Raw genomic sequence first — 18,563 nt, forward strand, 5'->3', positions numbered from 1 at the left:
TATATTGAATAACTTTGGCTTTCATTCAAATATAACTTTGAGAGGTGGAAAAAATAAAGGAATGCTGTTTCTGCTGTGAAAAAAAAAAAGCCACTGGGTCTAATGCCTGTTGAGGTTGTATATCTGTGAAATATGATTTGAAAAGCTATGTAGATTTGAGGTAATATAGTGTTATAGCTGAAATCATGGCGAAGCAGCAGCGTTCCTTAAGGTTTGAGTTAATACTTGAAAGCATTTAGAACAGTGCTGGACACACAGCAGGGACTCAGTCAGTGTTTGGAGTTGTTGAGCATCTTTTATGTACAGGGTGCCCATTGCAGCCATGGAGGGCTGTCACTGTGGTTGAAGAGTAGCACCCTTTCCTGTTGACGAGCAGCATCTGCTGGTCATCCAAGATGATGCAGGATCCCATATTTACAAGGGTCTGGTCCAGTCTGCAAACCCAAAAACTATATAGAGCATCATCAGTGGGTCCTCCTCAAAAGCACACTTATAAACAAGCAGGATGAAATGGGAGTCTTCACTTTTAACAAGAATGTTCTTTATTTATACAAAGCATTATAATTTTCTCAATATTCTTCACTCATTTATCACAAACTTTTCACTGTATCCATTTATCAAATTAACAGTGTCAAACTACACTTCACTACCTGTCAACCTCCAAGCACTCTACTTAGAGACAAACAAAAAAGTGCTTGAAGCACCAAATGGAAAGAGAAGAAAAGGAAGAAAGGTCAACAGAGATACTTCAGAAGCAGTTAAAGAGGATGGTTTTGGGGGAGGAATTAAGATTCTTGAGCACCATCAGATTTCCCTTATGGTTCAGAGGTTTACAAAATCATTTTTTAAAAAGATGAGATTAGAACTAGGGAATTGGAGAAACCTATACTTTGGGATATTAAACAGGTCGTCAAAGTTTGTGGACAGCAAGAAGTGAGAAAAAGGACAGAAAGTGGGAATGGGGAGCAGAGGAGAGGCTTAACAGAGACAGGAGGTAAGAAGCACAGAGGGACAAAGCTGTGCCTAGAAGAAATAAAGTTTGGAACCTGTCATGAATTGAAGGAATGAAAAGCCATAGTCACAGGTCTGAGAGATGGAGTACAAGAAGAGAAAGCCTGGAATTTTATACCTTCCAGGAGGTGATGGCAAATCCTGAAGCTGTACAATGGCAGGCAGTGAGGTGCATTTAAGACTAACCGATCTGTTTTGTAAGAGTAAGACACTGGCACACCCTGGCTTGACTCATTCTACTCTACACTGCTGATTTAAAAGCATTATGTGCCCAGAATGTAGCCACCCAAGCAGGTTACATGCCTATAGGCAATATAGAAGAGCTCCAAGCCAAATGAGTGTGTAGAAACCAAAATTCAATTAATGTTACTGCCAAGTGAAGAGACAACAGAACAGATTTCATTGTTCTCCAACACCCTTTTAGTAGTTTCCTAAAGCTAAGCCATCTGATCACTTGTAATAAGCTAGTATTGCCAAATACTGTACAAACAGGCTGACCATGATCAAAACCCCAATTTTTCCTGAGCCTTGACTGACTCTGTGATCTGGGAACACAGTAGGTAGTATGGAAGTTATTATTACTTTTTTAGGGGGTGGTGTGGGGTGGGGCAGGTGGGTGGGAGGGAACTAGGGGTCAAAAACTGCCTAACTATATATGTAAGTAAACAAGAGAGAACAAATCGACCAATTAAATTAGCCATTCAGAATCACTCTTGCCAAAAAGTCATAACCTTCAGACTGATTAAGCAAAACAGGGTTCTGCTACTCAGATGCTCTGAGTCTGGGAAGTGCTGGTTTTGATGATGATTCTAGTCAGTTTTTATTTCGTTCTTCTCAGGCTCTTCTGCCTAAGACTACTCTGCCCAGCAGGAAAAAGCTTCACACAAACGTGTACCACGTTTCAAAGTGGTACCTTCCAAGGTGCCAGTCTCTGCATCCTCTTCAGTTGTCTACTTCCTCTTCTTCATTCTGTTCTTCTTCTTCCAGCCTTTCCTCATCTTCATCATTGTCCTCATCCCTGCTCTTGTCTTGCTCTTCTGAGTCTGTTTTTTTGTCTTTGTCTTTCTTCTTTTGCTCTGAAGCTTCCTTCTTGCCTTTCTGCTCCCTCCTGTATGCTGTAAGGATGAAGGAGGGGGTTAGGAGGCAAGGCTGAACCAGACTGCAGCAGTTAACTCTGTTGCATAACTGGAAAAGTTGAGGCACAGAAGGAAAAATAACCTGCCCAGCCATCAGAAAACAGATATGAGGTATGCTACCTAAGTCCTATCCAATACTTGTTTACTGGACTCAAAGGGATCAAAGCTGATAAAGACTCAGGGCCAGGTAAGCAGGTCACACACGATGAACATCTACTTGGTTAGGAAAATGAAAGGGTAGTTACCTTCCAGAGCTTCTTTTAACGGGGTAATGAACCGCTGAAACTCCATCTCCTCCATGGCTGAGAGGACATCACTGGCATTCAGTGTCTTGCGTTTCCCTTTCATCGCGAAGTTATTGGCACTGAAAGATTAAGGGCTGTCAGACCCCCTCTTGCGGCATATGGAGTGGGTGGGAAAAGGAGCATCCAGAGGTGGAATGGGTAAGCCTACGTCTTAGATGCATGCATTTTTGTGACACGGTGGGTCCCTCCCTTTCCTGTACAAGAGTTAAGACAAAGTTATTCTGTTGTTTTATTTCGTTTCACAGCTTGTAGGAACTGGATGAGGACTGTGAACCCCCATCCATTGAGGTAGAACATAATTATTGGGATTTTGGGGGCTCCATTCCACGAACTCCGAACCAGGGGGTCTCTGCGCCTCCCTTAAGCCTCAACCCCAGCTAAACTCTGGCCAGCTCTGCCCGCCTCACCAGGATGTGGCGTACAGCACGAAGACGCTGGCGGCGCGGGAGATGGCGCTCCGGGCCTCCTTGGAGATGTTGACACCGTCAGGGAGCTGTGAGAAGAGCGGGGGTGAGCAAAGCTACTGGCCCAGGGCCTGTTTCCCCCTGCCCGCTCGTCCGCCCCTAGCCCATCCGTCAGCCGGAGCTGCTTACCGCCTCCTTGATGATCCTGGTGATGACGGCATTGGGCAGGTTTAGATCCTCGGGCCTCTCCGCCATTGCCACCGCCGGGGCCCGCGCCTCCGGCCTCCTCTTCAGGCAGCTACAGAGTCCGGACTTCCCGCGTAGCCACGGTTTGACCCAACGAGGCTTCCGTCCCGCTCCGCGTAGCCCACGCTGTATCCCACAGTGCCCCGCGCGCCATAGCTTCGCTCCTCCCCTCCAGCCCCGCCTCCGCTTCCAGTCGCCGGTGCGTCCGAACTTTCCACGCCGCTATGATTTTGCCCCAAGGGGCTTCCATCTGACGCCACCGGCACCCGGCGTCCCTTCTCAGGCTACTTTCCCTGCTTCACGCCACCACCACTTCTGGAAATTTCTCAACAAGTTAAGTATGGCTCACTGGGGCTTCCGTCCTTTCCCCACAGTGCTCTGCGCTGCTGCCTGGAGACGGCGCAGCCTGGAGGCTACCGTGGGACAAGAAGGCGTGGACTGAGCGGCGGGGCGGGGCCACCTCCGACGGGAGGTGGGGCCCTTTGCCCTCCTCACCCAGCCTTGAGGTGCGGCGCTTTTCCCAGTGGGCTTCGGACTTCTTGCCGTTTTCGGTTCCTCTTAGCCCTCTGAGGTCGGATTCTCTCTTCCCTGTTCCGGAACGAAGCGGGGATTCTTTTTTTTTTAACTCTGCAGGTGCTGATGTTCACCCTTAATCTTTTCACCCCTCCCAATTTTGTAATAATGGTATTAAGGATAACTGTTACCTAAAAAAATTTTAACGAGAACCACTTTGCCAGTATAGTGGTAGGGATGGCGACACAGACAGAGTTGGGTATGACTGGACCTCGGGGCTCAGTTCGGGCTGGTCAGGTAACAAAAGATCAGTAAGCAGCCTGTTGTAAGAATAACATTCGCACTCAAAAACAAACCCTGTTAAAGTTGGATTTATTTTTCAGTTCTTCGAATTGTTCATCATGCATCTTTTCGAGTCTAAAACATCAGCATGGTTTTGCAGTGGCTTTTTAAGTTGTATCATTTTCATTATTTCATACGTAGAAATTGTCCTTACTTCTACTGAGCAGAAATGCTGCTTTTTTTCTTGAAACTTGCTGTCTCAGGTCACCCTTAATTTCCCTGTTTTTTGATAGAGACATGAGTACAGAGAAATATTTCCTTATTATGAAAAAAGCAACAGCAAATGTGTTGATAAATGGCAACCGAAACTGTTTCGGCTAGAGGTTATAGAGTTTGGTGGGGGAACTCTCCATTTGGATAGAATATATTTGGTTTGAAGTTGTCAGGTGGTTCTCTGTTCCAGCCAGTTGCTGTCTAGTTGGGATTGGGCCCCCTGTCTTAGATATTTAAGAGAAGCCGGAAATCTGGACGTTATGGACTATTTCCATTTTTAAATAATGGCTCAAAAGTGAAGGCCAGACAAAGCAAGTCATAGGCCAGGTGCAGTCCCAGGCCAATAGTTTGCTATCTTAGATTTAAATTATAAGCTCTTTAGAACAGGGGCTTACTTTGTTCATTCTTGTTCTCAATGCCCCTAACAGATCCCCTCACATATTTGGTAGTCAATAAATGTGTTGAGTAAAAGAAAGAAGAAATGGCCACTTACCTTAAAAAGTTATTAGGGATCAGGTAGTAGTGATTGCCTAAAACATTTCTAGAGAGAGAAGGATGACATTTATTGAGCACCTGTTATACATCATACAAAAAGTGCATTATCCCATTTAATGCTTCTACAATCCTACTGAAAAATTTCCCCATCCCCTACTTTATGTAAGGAAAGAGGCTGAGGAAAGTGAAGTCACTTACTCCAGACCATATAGCCAGTGAGTGAAAAGCCAGTGGCTTCTGATGCAACTGTGAGTCGACCGATTTGCTGTTTGAGCAAACCCATTCGTTTCTGTTGGGTATTTTAGCTGCCTGTATGAGAACTGGAGTGTGTTAAAAGGGGAAGCACGTCTTCCAGATGTTTGAACCATCTAAAGCACTTCGGTGACTTCCCTCAGTATCTGTAGGGGATTGATTCCAGGAGCCCCTAAGTTTTCGAAAATCTGCGTATTCTTAAGTCCCATGTACATTAGTTGTAATTTGATAAGGCTTTTTGGAGATGATGGCATCTCCTTCCTAATGATTAATGAAGAGGAAAAGGCAAGGATGCTAATATTTATTTTGAACTATATGCCAGACCTTTTAATATCCATTAAGTAAATTTTATGATGACCCTGTTGTGAAATAGGCTTATCCTCATTTTACAGATGAGGAACTGAAGCTCAAATTGGCTAAGTCTCAGGTCACTCAGGTATTAATTAAATTAGAAGAACTTCTGAAATCAGTCTGCACCCAGACTGTTGTCATTCTATGCTGAGATTTTTTTCACCCAATTCTTAATTATCCTGTGACCACGATTTATCTGTGTGGTTCAATAGAAATATTTTGTGCTTGCCTCTTGGGGAGTGATAGAAATGTTAGCTCTCTTGATTGTGGTGGTCATTTCATTGGTGTACACATCTATCAAAATTCATCAAATTGTACATTTGAAATATGTGTAGTTTAGTGTACAAGAGTCATACCACAATAAAGGTGTTTAAAAAATATTTTGTGTGGAAGTCCAAATTAATATCTGGACTCCATGGCTAATATATAATAATACTCCCTAATTATGTGGTGATGTTTCTCCAGAGGGCTAGAGAGCTGCAAGATTGGCTTTTGTCCTGAACTACTTGTAGCTATGGACTTGCCAGATGAAAGCCAGTGGGACGAAACTACCTGTGGCCTAGCTGTTTGTCAGCATCCACAATGCTGGGCAACTATTCGCCGGATTGAGAGGGGCCATCCTCGAATTCTGGGCTCCTCCTGCAAGTCTCCTCTGAATGCTGAAGGTGAGTTAGCCAGCCCTGTCTCCTTCCTTACAAGATCTTTGAATTGTTTCTTTGGCTCCCTTTTGACATGTTACGTGTTTTCTTCTGGTCTGGTCTTTCAGACAGACTCCCAGTGCTCACCCTTGTAAACATCGCAGATTCCTGCTTCCAGGCCAGGAGACTTGCCCATCATCATTTATCAGAATTTACCTTCACCAAGCCTCACTCTTTATTGCCTCAAGGTTCAAAGTTTGGCTCCGAATTTCAAGGCAGGTAAATTATCATGGAGTCTTCCTTAACGGGCTTACTACCTCAAAATTCTCTGTTAACTTCCTTTGCCCATGCAGCAGACTTTGAGAAAGCTAGATTAAAAATAAAACATCAGTTTAGTTAAAGCAGTGATGAATAGGCAATGGGAAATAATAAGAAAGCATTCTTACTTGTGTTGTAGAAGTTGGTTAAAATGAGGGGTGTGTTAGTTTTCTAAGGTTACCATAACAAGGTGCTACAGACTGTTCAGCTTAAACAACAGAAATGTGTTTTCTTATGGTTCTAGAGGCTAGAAGTCCAAGATTAGGTGTTGGCAGAGTTGTTTTCTTCTGAACCCTCTCTCCTTGGCTTGTTGGTGGCCGGCATCTTCTCTCTGTGTCTTCACATTGTCTTCCCTCTGTGTGTGTCTATGTCCTAATCTCTTCTCCTTACAAGCACACTAGTCATATTGGATTAGGGACTGCTGATATGACCTCATTTTACCTTAATTATCTCCTTAAAGACCCTATCTCCAAGTATAATTAAATTCTGAGGTCCTAGGGGCTTAGGACTTCAATATAAGAATTTGGGGAGGCAGAGTTCAGCCCTTAACAGGGAGTAGCTTCTGTAGGTCATTAGAAAACTGTGTCAATATGCAGTCCTTCTTCTCTTTTACTTTTAGGTATTAAATTATTTCTAAGCTCTCAAAGGCAGAAGCAATGGTTTCTTTTAGAATCGCCTACAAAGCCTAGGCGCCCAGTTTGTGCTTATTGATGTTGGAAGCTAAGGGGGAGGTGTCTGTGGAAAATTTAGACCTAAAATTCAAATACCCCGTTGCCTGGAATCAAAGCACTAGTGGCGGCACTTATGGTGATTTCTTTTCTTCTGTTCAGTTTACGCAGCCCTTGATGATTTCTGTAAGGGTAAAAGTAGTATAGGAAAGGATAGGACTACTTTCTGGTTTTCTGGGACTTGAACCCTGAGAAAATAGTGGCTTTTTGCAGTCAGGGCCTGTCAAGGCAAAGCATGACATCATTTGTTTAGTCACTTACTGAATTCACAAATAAATCTTAGTGGGGGCCACTTTGCTGTGTGCTGGGGACACAACAGTAAATAAGATGCCTCTAAGGGGCTTTCAGCCTAGTTGAGGAGGCAAAGAACCATTCAGTGTGATGTGTATGGAGAGAGGAATGCCCCCTTGTTATGTGGAAGCACCCAGGAAGGGCTTCTGACCCAGGGCACTGTCTTTTGTGCAGGTAGCATCTGTGCCTAGACCTGAAATCAGAGCAGCCTAGTAAAGTGGGAGTTGCACGTGGAAAGTGGACAGGAAGAGAGTTCTAGACTACAGCACGTGCAAAGTCTTGGAGGCAAGTGGAAATTCTTTAGGTACAAGGAAAGTAATTTCATGTAAGTTCATTGTGTGTAGAACATAGAGCAGGAATAGGTCAGAGAGGAGGCTAGGGAGCTGGAGTAAAAAGCACAGGCCTGTATCATGGAGGCCTTCATAAATTAGGCCAACAAGTTGGGTCTTTATCTTACAGCTCTTTGCAACCTTCATTCATTATACATTTATTTAAAAAAAACAAATAAAATAGCAAGTGATATGAAAATGTAAAGGGTTGATGCTCTCTTTCTATTATGGTAAATATACATAACATAAAATTGACTATTTTAACTATTTTTAAGTATACAGTTCAGCACCATCAAGTATATTCACAATGTTGTGCAGCCATCGCCACAATCCTTTTCTAGGACTTTTTCATCATCTCAAATAGAAACTCTATCCATTAAGTAATAAATCCCCATTCCCCCCTCCCTCTAGCCCCTGGTAACCTCAGTTCTATTTTTTTGTGTCTGTGTATTTGCCGATTCTTGGTACCTCACATAAGTGGAATCATACAGTGTTTGTCCTTTTGTGTCTAGCTTATTGCACATTGCGTAATGTTTTCAGGGTTCATTCATGTTGTAGCATGTATCAGAATTTCATTCATTGTTAAGGCTGAAAAATATTCCATTTTATGTCTGTGCCACACTTTATTTAACATGTTTTTGAACATCTATATCAAAGGTACTTAATACATTTTAATTGATGGTGACGTAGCCATCTGTAGTTGGAGAGAGAGAGACGCATAGGCTCTTCAGTTTGATGCAACAAATAGTTGTGAAGTGTTTGTAGTGTACAGTGTTTGGCTGGAAGCTGTTCTAGGGAAAACAAAGAGACACAACTTAAGGAGATGGTGAGACCGTACATTCATTTGGTAAGTATTAAGCCGAGGGTTTTCTGTAGATAAGTAGGAGGCTTTTCCTCATAGTACCAACTTTATCGTCCCAGTAAGTCTTTTGTGACTCTGTTTCATGTTTGGAAACTCTTATTTTTTAGGCCTTGGAAGGATTTACCCAACAAAGACTTGATAAACCGTACTAATAGATCTCCCAAAGTAAGTCACAGGTTAAAAAGAGTACTTCCTCAGCATTTTCTCTTTACTAGTGGGAATAAATTATTTGCTTTTATTAAACATTCAGGATGACTATAATCTATCTATAAGGCTATTGGTCATGATGATGATAACTGTCTAATATTGGACCCTTATTACATGCTAGGCTCTGTGTTAGTGCCTTTACATACTATACTGTTCCCAGAAATCCCAGACGCAGTGGGATTGATTTGTGGCAGTTTGGTGTAGGTAAGAATTTCCTGTCTTTATCCTGCATAGAGCATGCTCAGCTACTAAGTAAACACTGTCATCTCACAATACAGGGAAATTAGAATGCCAGAATATCAGCTCTAAAATGAGCCTTAAGTCCATCTACTCTGATGACTTTGCAACTTTTAAAACTATGACCTATGGTAAGAGATACATTTTACAACAAAATATCATGAAACAATTCTTACTCTAACTATGAGTGATATACTCTGATATTTTCTATCCTATTCTATTGTATTCTATTTCATTTTTAAACAGTATAGTCTACAATTCACAAAATTTGATTTCATGCCCTATGAATAAGTTGCAGCTTCAGTCTGAAGAACGTTGCTGGTCTGTCTCATACATCTCACAGTTGAGGAAACTGAGGTCCAGACAGGATGTGATTTGCTAAAACACATAGCTAGTTAGAGGCAGAGCTAAATTAGAATTTAGGAAGAAAATCCCTTCTACTTGTCTACGATAGGGATTTACTATTCTTTGCCATCCTACTGGATGCCTGTGGTGGAGAGTTTAAGGGACTAAGAGAGGGTAGATGGGTTTGAATGGATGAATGAACAAATCACTTACCTCTTTGACCTTTAAGAACAAGAAGGTTAGATTAAGTTAACCTTAATTTTAAATTAATTTTAAATTAATTGTTTGACTAGATAATACATGCACATGGTTCTAAACTCAAAAAGTTCTAAACTCAAAAAGCATAAAAGCTTAAAAGGGTTTATAGTGCAAAAAAAGTCTTCCCTATCTCCCCCAAGCCAATCAGTTCCTTTTCATGGGGACAGCCTAGTTTTTAATAGATTTTCCCCCTGCCTGAATCCTACCAGCGAAGTGGACTAGATGATTATAAGATTTCTGTGAGCACCTGTGTTCTAGTATCCAAATGTGAAAAGAGGTATGACTTTAACTTTTATGTAGGTGCCTATGATCATAGACAGGCTATAAAAGTAGAGAACTTGCTTCTGCCTCTGTCAGTTCCCTCCCTGCTCCCAAATTGTATTGTATTATCTGTAGGGAATCTAAGTCTTTGGAGTGGAGTGGCAGAATGAGTAGTGTACTCTTAGGTAAGCTCCAAGGTATCCTCCTATGGATGGGGTTGGGGGTTGCTAAATGCCACCCTAATGTCAGGGAGGCAGGGGAGATTAGCCACTCGCCAGTGCTCACTCTTGCAGAGTACCTTTATTGACACCTGGTTTCTTGGGGGAATGTTATGAAGATATTTTGAAGGTGGGAAATGTCTTTCTGTCATCTTCTAAGCCACCATACTTTTTTGGTTAGCAAGATAATTCAGTCCTTAGTCTGGTAATGAATACCATCAGTGGGTACCTTCAAGCCATACATAGGCTTTATATCTTTATCTTAGCTGTCAGTGCTGAATTTGAATGAGACACAACTTCCCAGTGCTCAAGATGTTAGAAATATGGTTGTAATCTGGATCCCAGAAGAACCAGAGAAGCATGTGGGGTGAGTATCATGTCTAGAACTTGAGAGTCTTCAACTCCTGTGTTCTGCAAATGCCTGCTGTCCTTTGCAGGCCCTCTTTTTGTCATCTCCTTTTTAGCCACCTCATTGCAGGAAACAGGAGGTCAAACAGAGAAGGTTATGGTCTCTTGCATTTGCCTCTTGCTACATTGGAATTCTTGTTAAAGCACTTTGAGATTCATGTGTTGGGACTTTTCTACATCAAATTCTACCTAGCAGTAAAGAGCATACCAGATAGGGCCCAATGTATTTGTGAGGTTTGATTAAGAAACAGATGCTTTTTGACTATCAGTTTTTCTTAGCCATCAGCAACTAGTAAAAAAAGTTTTCAGTAAAGTGCGTGAATCTTTGGTCTCAACCCTAGGACTAGTACAAGATGAATAGCATAAAGAACTTCTGTGCAAAGCTGGTGTGACAAAGTTGATTTGGTAAAGGCCCCAATGCTTGCTAATATTGACAACCATTGCAAGAAAGTGGTTTTTCTTTTGTGACTGTTGAGGCTTTCAGATTCTTGTTGAGTGACTGTTCAGAGATGATGAGACTTTCTTTTTAATTTCCTTTCAAAGTCATGTGAAGTCTTCTTTATGTATGCATTTTTGTGTGAATATATATAAATATATATATATATATATATATTTTTTTTTTTTTTGTATGAACAAAAAACTCCTAAGCTTTATTTCCTTTTGTGTAAAAGAAGCCCAGAGGTAGGTAGGTCACAGCTAGTATGTCAGCTCTGTGAGATAATCAGAAACCAGAGCTCCTTCTAGCTTTTTGGGCCATCATCCTTAGCCCATGGCTTCCATCTTCTGATGTGCTTCATGGGAGCTTTTAAGGTCTAAGTTGATTGCTGGAGCTCCAGCCATCATATCCATGTTCTAGACAAGAAGGAGGAGGAAAATGACAGAGCTAAAAATATTTGAGCACCTCTTTGCTAAGCAATGAGAATTCAGTTGTGAACTAAATAGACTTTGTCCTTGTCCTCCTGGAGTCTTGTGGTGATGTGATTCAGAAATTATAAACATCACCACATCTAAGTATATAGTTACTAATTTGGATTGATGCCATGAAAGTAAATAACTGGATTGTATGAGAGCGTGATGGGGAACCTGACTTAGATGTGGGGGTGGTGGAAGGGAGGTTCTTGTTTTTACCAGCCTCTGGGCAGCACGTACCTCTGGGCTCCCAACCAGCCATCTTTGAGTACTGAATGGAGGATGGAAATTTTCACGGTCATCATTCATAAGTATCCTTGGTGCTTCTGTTTAAGATGTCTGGGAATAAGTTGTGGTTATTCTTATTTCAAGTCTTGCTGAGAAGAAGCATATTGTTACCAGCCAGGATGGGAGGATGAAAAGAAAGAAATATACAGAGGTAAGTTTGATGCTTTGGCCAAATCTTCATGCTATTACTCTGTAGAGTTTATTTTTGTTTTCCTTTCAGATATCTTCTCCCTTCCCTTATTCTGTCTTTAAATGAACAAAATCTGAAAAAGAAAACCCTCTTAAGGGATAATTACCAAACCATTTTCTATTCCTTGAAGAGACGTTAGGAGGAACTGTTGGGTATTCAGAGAGAATTCTTGGTTGATTATAAACTAATTTTCAGTACGATGAGAATAGAGTATCAATGGACTAGAAGTTATAATGGACCTGTGCTTCTGATTCTACCATTCCTTGGGTAAATATATCCTTGGGTAAGTCCCAGGGCTGGAAGGTTACTACATTTGGAGCGTAGTGTTTTGGTCCATTTTGTTCATTGCTGAATCCCAAGCCCTAGCCCTGTGCCTGGCACATAGAAGGCTAGTAAATATTTGTTCAGTTTGCTCGGTGAATAAATTAATAACCTTCTGGAGAAAAAAACAAAACAGAACCACTAATTCCCGTATGGTCTGAATTCAACAATAGGGTTGAGGAGCCAGATAGGAAAGATGTGGTGGTTCTCATAGTGCAGGGGAGGCGGGGATGCTGGAGTAGGTCTGGAAAGACGGAGCTTCCTGTACCAGAGTTGTGTTGGGAGGCTGGAATGTTGATGGGAAGAAGTGGCATTGAAGACAGTGCTTCAGGGAGTTCTTTCCATTGTCTCTCTTCCAGAAAGACAAGTCAGCTCAGTTCTTCTATGAAAACCAAAACACAGAAACACAGTTGGGACCTCTAAGGACAATTGTGTCTCCTTCCTCCCCAGTACATTTGTTTGAGCAACCAAGTTCGGAATCCGCACCCTTGTGGAAGCGGTGTGACATGTTACCTCAGGATCTCCTGGAGGAGTAAGTATCACGTAAGCCTGTGGGAGAACCGAGCATCATGTTTTCCTTAGAAGCTGAGAAGGGTCTAAGCACGTGCTCTTTCTGAGCAGGGAGGGGAGAAAACTGTCACCCTACTTGGTCACTGAGTTCTTAGACTTATCAATATACAGTGATGACAAGAATCACCACCATTTGTTAAGTACTTCCCGTCTGCCAGGCCCTGTGCTGCATATATTCTCTCACTGAAACCTCCACCAGGAGCTAGACACTATTTGCTCTTTTTTTAATAGATGAATTATGGGTAAGTGGAAGGCAGGATGGATGTGTGGTTTGGAGGGAGACAGCCTTTCAATTTTGTATTGAAATTTACTGCCTTTGTGAATTTTGGTAATTTTTTTTAGCCTCTTTAATCTTCATTTTCCTTGTTTGCAAAATGAGGATAATACGGCAGGTTGGGGTGTTGTAAAGATTCATTGGTATAAAGCACATGAGCCTGACATGTGTCAACACTTAACCCTTTCAGCTATGATTATCACAGTTGCATCTGAGAGCCGTTACTGGGTCAGCGCCTGTTGGTACAGGCCTTCTAAGGCCCGGAGTGGACATTTCTTTAAATTTGGAGCCCTTTTCATCTCTTTTTCCTGAGCTGCATTCTCCAAGAATTGTTGTTACTGATGGTCTGCTCTTGCTGTTCCCTTCAGCCTCTTACTAGATAAAGGGAAACCCATACCTTATCCAGAGATGAAGACACATTTGGCCATGATGAAAAAGAAACCTCCCCTGGAGAAGAGCCACCCCGACAGTGCCATTTCTGCTAAGATGTGTTTAACTGTACACCGCCTCACCCTGCAGGTGCGAGCTAGGGAACCTCAGAGACAGGTGTCTGCGTGTAAAGCCGAAGTCACCTCTCAAGGCTGGAAGAGTCAACTTTCTGTTTCTTCTTTCTCTTTCATCCTTCCACTCTGGATCCAGGCCCCACAGAAGGGCTAGGCTGTACATGTGAAAGTACACGTATGGGGAGAGGTTTCAGGAGAGCAACACTCTCTATTTCTTCTGCACTTGGCTCCCCACATCTTTTCCCTTCTCCAAAGCCCCTGGTACAGCGCTGCTTGTTGACTAAATGGATAAATGCATTCAGGGATACATTTTGGGAAAGGGAAAGACCTATAGTAGAGCTTTTCTTCTTTTATTTTTCTCCAGAGACCAGCATTGCGATACCCTGAACATTTGAAGAAATTCAATTGTAATCTGACAACAGAAGGTAGGTTTTCTGGTGCTGCCAGAGCTCCAGTTTCCATTTCCCTTCAGCCCACATTTCTTATACTTGATCTTGGTCTCAGTTCAGTTATGTCTGTGGCCACAGGTCACATGTAGAACTCAGGAAACTTCAGTTTCAAAAAGCGTCCTCCCCTGCCCCTCGGCTGGGTCTTGACCAGAGAGACAGTGTCCCCACTGGGGAGCAGGGTGCAGCAAGGAGCCTGGCGGAAGGGCGGGAGCCGTCAGGGAGAAGAGGACTGAGCTGGCTCTGTGGTCACCAGGTCGTAAGAGGAAGCAGCAGTGGCAGCAGCAGAGGAGGGTGAAGACACCTACTAGGAAGCAGGTAGAATGGCAGTGAGGGGTGAGGGGACCCCAAGGACTTGCTGGGCCTGGAGCAAGTAGGTGCAGCCTGGCACGGGAAGGGATGTGTGGGAGGTGGGAGTCTCCCTGTTCTGTCTGGTTGTAGATACAAGCTTCCCGTGTGGTTATAGATACTAACTTCCTTCTTTTAAACTCTTTTTGAAAAGTTTCCTTCACTTCCAAAAGTCCTAATTCAGTTCCTTCTCATGTGGGTTTCAGGAGCCTAAAAAGAAATCCAAGAGTGAACCAGGGAGTCATAATGCTTCGCAGAAACTTTCAGGTGCCATGATTTATACCACACTGTGGTAAGGGGAATGTGGGCTTGGGAACGAGAAAATCCCAGGACATAGCTGAAGACAGGAAAAGCTGAAGTTTTTGTCATTTGGGGACTTGCCTGTCAGGCACTCAGAATTCTCCTTGGAGTGCTTCGGTTTGGCTGGTCCACTGTGTATCATCCTTCCATCAAATATTTACTAAGTAAGGGAGCTGGACCAGATGTCTGCTTCACATGGGGATTTGAGAGATGACCACAGGCATGAGTCAGAGTCATTTTCCCCTTGGGTCCTACTTTAGAAAAAGCAGCAGTTTGAGGATGAAGAGTAAGCCCAGGTTATTGAAGAGAATACTGCTGGGGGCCCATTGGCCAATGGGGCAGGGAAGAGCCAGGGCCCCTCTCCAAGCCCTAAGAGAGGTCTAAGGAAGCAGAGTCAGGGCCCTCCACCTCCCAGCCACAGGTTAAAGTCTCAGGAGCCTCTCACTGTCTAGCCCGACCCAGGAGGCAGAGAGCTAATTCTTGACAGGCGATTCTTTTCCTCTAGCCTTCATGCTGGAGACAAGAGACCCCCCCTTTTGGAGTCCTTCTCATGTCTGAGCTGAAGGATATACTTACCCTGGTCCCTCTGATGTTTCTCAGCTTGGGTGCAGAATGGGAGGGAAGGAGAAAGAATCCTCCTAAACCATGGAAGAGTCTTCTACCCTAAGTAGACTGGACATTGCTGATTGTAATGTGAAAGTAACTGTTTAATCATCAAAATTTACTCTCCAACCCTGTGGCCGCTGGGAGGGCCCGGTGAGATGTTTCCTGAGAAGGATGCTGCTCTTGGTTTATTTTCCATCTCACTGAGCTCTGATACCAATGGTGTCTTCTAGCCTGAAGATCTAAGGCTGTTGACCTTTACATGGGAAGTAGACAGAACTGGGGCTGTGGCTCAGGGTGGAGTTACTTGTCCAAAGTTAGCCCTGCATCTAGGGTGGTCAGCACTCCCAAGTTTCATTCTGGTGCCTTTCATTCCTCTTCCTGATGCCTCCAATAGGAGCAGCTCTGTGTGGGTGACTAGGGGTGCCCCTTTGAATTCTTTTCATAGAGCAGTGGCTTCTCACTGAACTGAGGAAGGCCTCATGGCAGAGATGATTTTTTGCATTGGATCTGGAGAGTTTTCCCAATATCGATGAGACTTTCTGGAAGTGGGAATAGCATGTGCAAAGGCATCTTGGAGGCACGTGGCTGCCGGGAGCACTGAGCAGTCTACTGTGGCCGTGGGGTCAGGTATTTACAGGAGGAGGTAAATCAGGCCCAATAGCCTAAGATGTTTGATCTTCATCCTCCGAGTCAGTGGTGCTCCACCCTGTCAGCACCCTGAAATCACCTGAGGAGCTTTTAAAACCCTAACACCCGGGCTGCACCTCAGACCTATTACATCAGAATTTCTGGTGTGGGGACCCAGGCCTCAGTGGTTTTTAGAATTCCCCAGTGCTTCCAGTGTGTAGCTAAGATGAGAACCAGTGCTGGTGGGGAGGCAGCCCATGTGTTGAACATGTTGATTGGCTTTCCCTTTTAGCATCATATCTCTGGTGACAGCTTGGAAGATGTTCAGTTAAAGAAAGGGAGACTGGCAGAGGAAAGAATGTATTAGGGACTAGTTGGGAAAACATCTGATGGAAAAGAATCATAGATCTAGAGTTTTTTTCTGCTGGGGAGGATGTTCACTTTCAGAAGCCAATATGGGTACATTAGGGATGACACAAGAAGGTAAGAGGAATATTTACAAACTGAAAAGGTAGAGTTAGAGTTTCTTTTGCTGTATGGTGTACAGGCACCTGTCCCTTAGGTTTCTTGGAGGAATCCTGGATCTTTTAACACACACTTTACCCTAATCGCTAATTCTGTAACAGATGTTGTCACAGTCCCAGGCGAACAGAATCACCAGTAGAACTCAGAGGGCCTAACTCCCTTTTACCTGCCCCTAAGGTCCTGTCTTGTCCTGGATGGGGAGTCATTTGCAGACTAGGGGTCAGCTAGAAGCCCTGCAGTGAGGTACGAAATACCGATAAGAAGAGAATTGAATTGATTTTGTGGTCACAGATCACAGAAATCTACCAGGTCAGGAAAGTCGCAAAAAGCAGCAGAAGCAGATGAAGATAGAAGGCCCCACCTTGAAACAGGTGAGAGGATATGGGGGCCATTCTGCTAGGGCCCTGTTTCAGTTGTCAGTTACTCTATAACAAACCACCTCAAAGATGAAGCCATAGTGGTTTGTTAGTTCTTGTGATTCTGTGGGTTGACTGGACAGTTTTCCTGGTCTGTCTTAAGGTCACTCATGCAGCTGCATTCAGTTGGAGGCTGAGCTGGGGATGTTGGCCAAATTATCTTAGTTCTCTTCCATGAGGCCTCTCCATGTGGCTTGCTTAGTCTTCTTGACAGTAAGTAATCTCATGAAAGCACTTTCTTAAGTGATGGGCCTGGAACTGGAACAGTGTCACTCACTTCTGCCACATTTTATTTGTCCAAAAAAAAAAAAATCACAAGTCCAGCCCAGATTTAAGAGGAGAGGAAATTGACTCCATCTCTTGTTGGAAAGAACAGTATGTGCATACAGGAATGGGAGGAATTATTGGCAGCCACCTCTGGAGGCAGTCTACCCTTAGTTGACAGCTGGGAATGGGGAAGACTGGATTCTGGCTTCATCTGGTCAGCCTGGAGGGTACAGAATGTGTGACACCAGCTTCTTTTTAGTTTTGGGTAGGTGGCATTTTATCTCATCTTAGACGTTAATGTCTCTAAGAAAAATCCTTTGTTCCCTAAAGTCCTGATTCAAGTTTCTTTTACACGTAGGCATTTCAGGATTCCACAGAGAAACCACAGGTGGACTACTCTAAGAAACACCTGGATTCATTCCCCAGTAAGAAGAGTAAGTTACTAGGGTGGAGGAACCTTAGTAAGTGACTGAGGACAGGGAGAGCTGAACCTGTGTGGACCAGGATGGTTCACCTCCCTGGAGGGAACAGTCCTCATCTCTCAGAAGGGTCCTAAAGACAACCCAGCCCTTCCTTTTCTGTCCATTTTTCACAGTTGGGAGAAGGCTCCATGTGCAATTAATGACTGCATCTTTTTTTAGGTCCTGAATTACCTAGAATAGAATGCACTCACAAGGACATCAGGACTCAGATGGAGGTTTTGCTGGAAGCCCAAAAGAGGACCCCAAACAGTACTTCTGGAATAGGCTGGAACCCTGAGCTCAAACTGCTGAGGATTCTTCAGGCCACTGGTGATGAAGATGAGGAGAACCAGCCCTCTGGGGCACAGAGTGAAGAATCTCTGGAGGCATAGGTGGAAGGCATCCCCGGGGCAGCCTTATTCCAGAGCAGGATGCTTGGATTCCTGAGGACAGCGACCTTGGACATGAGGGCAGAAAGGAGAGGGGACTTCTACTTCCTGGAACCTTTACCAGGGCCTGACCTTAGGATTCTGTTTTCTTCATGGGCTGCTACTGGCTTCTAAAATAAGTGAGAGAGAAAAAGCCCCACCCTTTTCAAACTTAGACTGTTTCTTTTCCATTAGGGCCAGGATAATTTTAGTGATTAAACACAGCTGCTGCTTCATCAAAAGATTCATTCTCTGTTTTTAGGAGGAGGGGAGAGATGTTTTTTAGTATCTCTTTTCTGGGTCACTTTTATCTCCTCTCCAAAACTCTTGAAAGCTTTCTAGTTATAGGAAGGGATGAATTTGGCCTGTGGGAACCCCTAATTTGTTCCTAGCTTTCCCTCTCATTCTCTGGAAATGGTTTCTTTTGGGGATGGCATCTGCTTCATTATCAAGTAATAGTCATTGTGTTATGTGTGTATGTGTTATGTGCAGTAGTCCTGTGTATAGTATGGAACTCATATTCCCAAGTTGCTGAGTCTGCAGGAAGATTTCAGTGATGCTGGTAAAGACTCAGAATTTCAGAGTCTCAGGGTCCCTTGTACTTGGTTTTCAGAAGGATTTTTTTTCATGTTTTTGTCCTTAAACTTTTTAATACAGAAAATTTTCAAAATTACACAAAAGAGAATAACAAAACTCATGTACCCAGTGTATTAGAT

At 43.4% G+C, this 18,563-nt stretch overlaps 3 protein-coding genes across 9 annotated transcripts in view; 2 read left to right on the forward strand and 1 right to left on the reverse strand.

Annotated features, from left to right (window-relative positions):
* Positions 1 to 519: 519 nt before the first annotated feature.
* Positions 520 to 3,234, reverse strand: POLE3 (DNA polymerase epsilon 3, accessory subunit). Its single transcript, XM_010957221.3, has 4 exons — positions 3,046 to 3,234; positions 2,860 to 2,945; positions 2,393 to 2,511; positions 520 to 2,126 (listed from the first exon to the last, which is right to left on the reverse strand). Exons 1-4 carry the CDS (start codon positions 3,109 to 3,111, stop codon positions 1,954 to 1,956), a joined length of 444 nt encoding a protein of 147 aa, XP_010955523.1. The 5' UTR covers positions 3,112 to 3,234; the 3' UTR covers positions 520 to 1,953.
* Positions 3,235 to 3,465: 231 nt separating this feature from the next.
* On the forward strand, positions 3,466 to 18,089 carry C4H9orf43 (chromosome 4 C9orf43 homolog). Of its 4 annotated transcripts, XR_012506522.1 has the most exons (15): positions 3,466 to 5,933; positions 6,035 to 6,185; positions 8,542 to 8,599; positions 10,227 to 10,327; positions 11,650 to 11,716; positions 12,436 to 12,608; positions 13,289 to 13,439; positions 13,788 to 13,848; positions 14,126 to 14,187; positions 14,424 to 14,484; positions 16,567 to 16,646; positions 16,795 to 16,904; positions 17,011 to 17,223; positions 17,317 to 17,392; positions 17,600 to 17,660. XR_012506522.1 is itself a non-coding variant. In XM_045518267.2 (13 exons), exons 1-13 carry the CDS (start codon positions 5,783 to 5,785, stop codon positions 17,809 to 17,811), a joined length of 1,404 nt encoding a protein of 467 aa, XP_045374223.2. In that variant the 5' UTR covers positions 3,466 to 5,782; the 3' UTR covers positions 17,812 to 18,089. The 4 variants fall into 4 exon arrangements, 1 of the variants encoding a protein (XP_045374223.2); XR_012506521.1 differs by having other exon boundaries at positions 16,795 to 17,223; XR_012506523.1 differs by having other exon boundaries at positions 16,567 to 17,223.
* Positions 17,835 to 18,563, forward strand: part of RGS3 (regulator of G protein signaling 3) — a 135,090-nt gene continuing 134,361 nt past the window's right edge. For 3 of the 4 annotated variants that reach the window (XR_006725582.2, XM_010957213.3, XM_074362032.1), the window contains exon 1: positions 17,845 to 17,987. The gene's annotated coding sequence lies outside the window, so the exon portion shown is untranslated. Of the gene's footprint in view, positions 17,988 to 18,563 lie in introns of all 4 variants that reach the window. The other variant, XM_045518258.2, reaches the window with a different exon arrangement.

This window comes from Camelus bactrianus, chromosome 4 (assembly GCF_048773025.1).
Source record: "Camelus bactrianus isolate YW-2024 breed Bactrian camel chromosome 4, ASM4877302v1, whole genome shotgun sequence".
Classification (NCBI taxonomy): Eukaryota; Metazoa; Chordata; class Mammalia; order Artiodactyla; family Camelidae; genus Camelus; species Camelus bactrianus.

Coding starts and splice junctions, on each gene's coding strand:
- POLE3 (XM_010957221.3), bottom strand. CDS start 3,111: ATGGCGGAGAGGCCCGAGGATCTAAACCTGCCCAATGCCGTCATCACC. Junction 2,946..3,045: donor CCAGGATCATCAAGGAGGCG/GTAAGCAGCTCC, acceptor CTCTTCTCACAG/CTCCCTGACGGTGTCAACAT. Junction 2,127..2,392: donor GTTAAAAGAAGCTCTGGAAG/GTAACTACCCTT, acceptor TCATCCTTACAG/CATACAGGAGGGAGCAGAAA.
- C4H9orf43 (XM_045518267.2), top strand. CDS start 5,783: ATGGACTTGCCAGATGAAAGCCAGTGGGACGAAACTACCTGTGGCCTA. Junction 5,934..6,034: donor GTCTCCTCTGAATGCTGAAG/GTGAGTTAGCCA, acceptor CTGGTCTTTCAG/ACAGACTCCCAGTGCTCACC. Junction 10,328..11,649: donor GAACCAGAGAAGCATGTGGG/GTGAGTATCATG, acceptor TCTTATTTCAAG/TCTTGCTGAGAAGAAGCATA.